Source organism: Arvicola amphibius, chromosome 3, assembly GCF_903992535.2.
Source record: "Arvicola amphibius chromosome 3, mArvAmp1.2, whole genome shotgun sequence".
Classification (NCBI taxonomy): Eukaryota; Metazoa; Chordata; class Mammalia; order Rodentia; family Cricetidae; genus Arvicola; species Arvicola amphibius.
Window position 1 is genome coordinate 176,551,570 of NC_052049.1, and position 4,194 is coordinate 176,555,763.

At 48.9% G+C, this 4,194-nt stretch overlaps 1 protein-coding gene across 1 annotated transcript; it reads left to right on the forward strand.

The window, feature by feature from the left end:
- Positions 1 to 751: 751 nt before the first annotated feature.
- On the forward strand, positions 752 to 4,194 carry LOC119809478 (serine protease 44-like). Its single transcript, XM_038322283.1, has 5 exons — positions 752 to 1,037; positions 1,288 to 1,444; positions 1,947 to 2,206; positions 3,140 to 3,294; positions 3,967 to 4,194. Exons 1-5 carry the CDS (start codon positions 752 to 754, stop codon positions 4,192 to 4,194), a joined length of 1,086 nt encoding a protein of 361 aa, XP_038178211.1.

Here is a 4,194-nt window from a genome sequence, read left to right on the forward strand (position 1 = left end):
GATGAACAAAGATATTTACTATAAGTATTTATACTGGTTAATGGAACATAAATCCTTATTTCTTTGGGATAAATATCCAGGAATATAAATACTGAAGTGTATGGCAATTGCATTTTTTATTGTTTAATAAACAGCCAGTGTGCTTTCCATAGTGACTGTACTTACATCCCCACCACAATGTGTGGACAACCCTCATCTCTGCACCTCTGTCAGCATTTAAGGTTGTTATGGGTTTGTTTTTGAAAGCCCAATAGACTGTACTGATGTCTCATTGTGGTTTTAATTTGCGTTATGCTGATGTAGGTAATGTGTCTTGAAGATCATCTGGGGTGTTGACTTTCAAAAAGGGTAGCAGCGTCTACCCCTGATGCATGGTGGGTAACGTTGAGGGGCAACATATCTGCTAAGGCGTTTTACTTTTGATAAAGATCCTTGGCGGAGGGAGAGATCTGGGGAAAGACCAGGTCAGGTATGAGGGAGATCTGGGGAAAGACCAGGTCAGGTATGAGAAGCTCGGTTGTAGATCCTTACATCATGGAAGCTTCTGCGTAAGGGGCTCTCTGCAGCCAGGGCCCCCCCACCTCCCGCTAGCCACTCTGTCTGGGTTACACCCTGCCTGTGGGTCAGGTGGAGAGAGCTGAGAGCTGGGAAGGGGGTGATATGCCAAAGTCAGGCCCGAAAGAGGCCGCGTGATGGAACCGGTTTCCCCCAGAACTGTGCGCAGCCTCGGTAACCGCCATACCGTGGTGGTATGGCCTTACCGGTTGGCGACTGCCTGGGCCTCTTGGCTTGGTTCTTGCTGCTTCAGACGCGATTGGAGGAGGCCCGGATGGTTCCAGGGACGCTGTCTCTTCCTCTCCCTTTGGAGGATGGTCTCGATGACCCGGGTGCAAGCCCACTAGAGAAGTCAAGCACAGAGATGCCTGAGACGGGGAGCTCGATGTCCCTTGATTCGGTGACATTTACTCCGGGTCACTCTTTTTCAGCCCCGACTCTGCCACAGGGACGGTTTCCAACATGGATTCCAACCATTTTAGGTGAAGTTCCTGGGCCATGGTCTGCCACAGAGACCTGGCCCTGATGTAGGGGGATGGGACCCTGATCTATAGGAGGATCTTGGGTCTTTGGGTACGGAGTGTGGGCTCGGAGTGGGCCCGAGATCCCTTGGGGGTCCACACCTACCCTAGGATTTGCAGAGACAGAGGGCTTGTTCTGCAGGTTCTAAGGATCTGGCTGGTAGTGGAGCAGCCCCTCCCTTCAGCCCCTCCCTTCAATAACCTGCTCCAGGTTGTGGCCACAGAACTGCCAGGATAGTTGCTGGACAGCCTGCGGCTCAGAGGAAGTGGCCCTGGCAGGTGAGCCTGAAGGTCAAAGGAAGGCACATCTGTGGGGGCTCCCTCATCAGCAAATGGTGGGTGATGACCGCAGCCCACTGTGTATTTGGGTGAGTGCCTGGGGATCTGGGTTTGGGCCCTTAACCAGGTTCTATGGCCTGCCCCTCTTGCTTTCTATTTGAAAAAAAGGAGCCTGTGGTGCTGGTTCATGCCTGTAATCCCAACACTAAAGCAGGAGGATTGCTAGGAGTTAGAGGCCAGTTTGTGATTTCCAGGCTAGCCTGGGCCACAGAGTGAGAGAGAACCCACGTCAAAACTGTAGGCAGTGGGTGAGAGATGACAGTCCTAGGTTTTTTTCGTATGCTTGCTTTTTTCTAAAAAAAAAAAAATTCAGTTTCAGTTGACACATGAACATTTGAATTTCTAACACAATCCCAAATGATACTGGTCAGAGGCCACACACACTTGGAGAACCAACTGGTGGATGGATGGGGTTGGTAGAGGTCCTGGAGAGGGGTAGCTGATGGCTGCCTCAGGAGGGTGGGACTGGGCTGGGGAGCACGGTGACACTGTGGATGGGAAGTGTGTTGACCCTTCAGGATCTCTTTGCAGCCATCTGGATTACGTAGTGGCCATGGGAGAGGTTGATCGGTGGTCCAGCCAGGCAGTCAACATTCCAGTCCAAGACATCATTGTTCATCAAGATTTCTCTGTTATGGGACCAATTGTGCATGACATTGCTCTTGCTCTGCTGGCCTTCCCTGTGAATTACAGTGCCAGCATCCAGCCTGTATGCCTCCCTAGAAGGACTTTCTTGGTGCAAGCTGGGACCCAGTGCTGGGTGACCGGATGGGGCAGAGTAGTTGAAGGAGGTGAGCCTAAAGTAAGACCTCAGCAACCACAGACTGGGGAATAACCTCCTTAGTAGCCTGGGATTGGTCTCTAAGCTCAAGGGAGGGACAGGCAGCCTGAGTTTCTAGCAGGTGGATAAGGAGGGGAAGAGAGAAGGCACCATGCGGGAGCAAGTATTGGTGAATTTCTATTGGCTTGTCAGGATTGGAGGACTTAGGCACCAAACATGGTGGCTACTCACCAGGGCAGATTTTTGGCTCAGGGTTAGAAGCACCTATCTTGGATGCGAGGAAAGGCCTGGAAACTCAGTGAGTCTATAGGGCAGTGGTTCTCAAACCATGGGTCTGACTCTTTGGGGATCGAATGACCCTTGCACAGGGGTCATCTAAGACCATCAGAAAACACAGATATTTACATTATGATTTATAACAATAGCAAAATTACAGTTATGAAGTAGCAATGAAGATAATTTTATGGTTGGGGGAGTCACCACAACATGAGGAATTATATTAAAAGGTCACAGCATCAGAAAGTTTGAGAACCACTGCTCTAGGGCCTCCTATTATTGGGAAGAGTGTAGTTTGGTACTTTGCGGTATTACCCGTCTAAGAATTTGTATTCGTATCCTAACAAGTAACAATGTTGGACTGGTGCATAGGATACGATCACTAGTATTAGCAAGAGCTTATCACATGCTTGTCAACTATTGGGCAACAATATTTATTCTCTCTCAGACTGTTCTTCCTTCTACTTCCATGGTTTGGACTTGGTATCGCCTTACACTCTTGGCAAGGCTGGGCCTCATTTCCCCCCAGGGTCAGATGTGAATAATAGCTGATGTCATTGAGGGTACTCAGGGGTGAACACGGTGTTGAGGTCCAGAGGAGGTACCACTGACTCATGCCATTCCTACTTAATGGAGATCAGCTCTCTCTAAAATGATCTCCGTGTAGGTGCATCATCAAGACTTCTTCGGGAAGTTCAGCTAAGCATTATTCGTCATGAGAAATGTAATCAGATTCTCAAGGACAAGACAGGAAGTATATTTGGCATAACCCAGGAAGGGGTGGTCTGTGGCTACAGTGAGAAAGGAGGAGACACCTGCCAGGTCAGTTCACGGGTCTCTTGCCACACTGCCCCGCTCTCCTCCCCTCAGAAGTCCCTAATTCCATTTGCTGTTTCTGAAGCTAATGGACTGTCAGGACAAGCGGCCACAGTTCTGGGCTAGCCTGACAGGACCGTCCAGGAGGAAACAGCTGATGCTGTCTGCAGTGGCTGGGGTGGGGTGAATAAGGGCAGCAATAATACAGATTCGGTGTTTTCAGCCTCTTCTGTGGGACATTCCATGCATGCAGGGTAAGTGATTTACTCATTATTTCAGAATAGAAACATTATGTTGGTTTATATTCAGTTAGCCTCGTTTTAAGATGTTTTGAGATTTATTTATTTTACGTATATGAGTGCTCTATCTTCATGTCTGCCTTTATGCTAGAAGAGGACATCAGGTCCCACTAGAGATGGTTGTGAGCTCCCATGTGGTTGTGGGAATTGAACTCAGGACCTCTGGAAGAGCTATCAGTGCTTTTAACCTCTGAGCCATCTCTCCAGCCCCTAGTTAACCTCTTTGAATCTTTGCTGAAAAGATTTAATTCTAAAATCTTATAGAAACTGAGGAGTAGCAGGTGTATGTCTGCTTTGTATCAATCTCTCCAGTGCCTTGGGGTGGAATCTGTGTGTCATGAATCAGTTCCATTCCTGTCATTTCTTTCTTTTTCTCCAGGGAGATTCCGGGGGGCCGTTGGTCTGTGAACTTAATGAAACATGGGTGCAGGTGGGGATTGTGAGCTGGGGCATTGGCTGTGGTCGAAAAGGATACCCTGGGGTTTATACAGAAGTGAGCTACTACAGAAACTGGATCGTTAAAGAACTGAGCCGAGCTCCGGATTTTAACCCATCAGGCTGCCTCACCTTATGCACGTGTCTGGTGCTTCACCTGGTGTCCTGGTGA

Excerpts from the sequence above, each read along its gene's own strand:
- LOC119809478 (XM_038322283.1), top strand. The coding sequence starts at position 752 with ATGGCCTTACCGGTTGGCGACTGCCTGGGCCTCTTGGCTTGGTTCTTG. Across the intron at positions 1,038-1,287 it reads ATGGATTCCAACCATTTTAG|GTTGTGGCCACAGAACTGCC; the intron begins GTGAAGTTCCTG and ends AACCTGCTCCAG. Across the intron at positions 2,207-3,139 it reads GGGCAGAGTAGTTGAAGGAG|GTGCATCATCAAGACTTCTT; the intron begins GTGAGCCTAAAG and ends ATCTCCGTGTAG.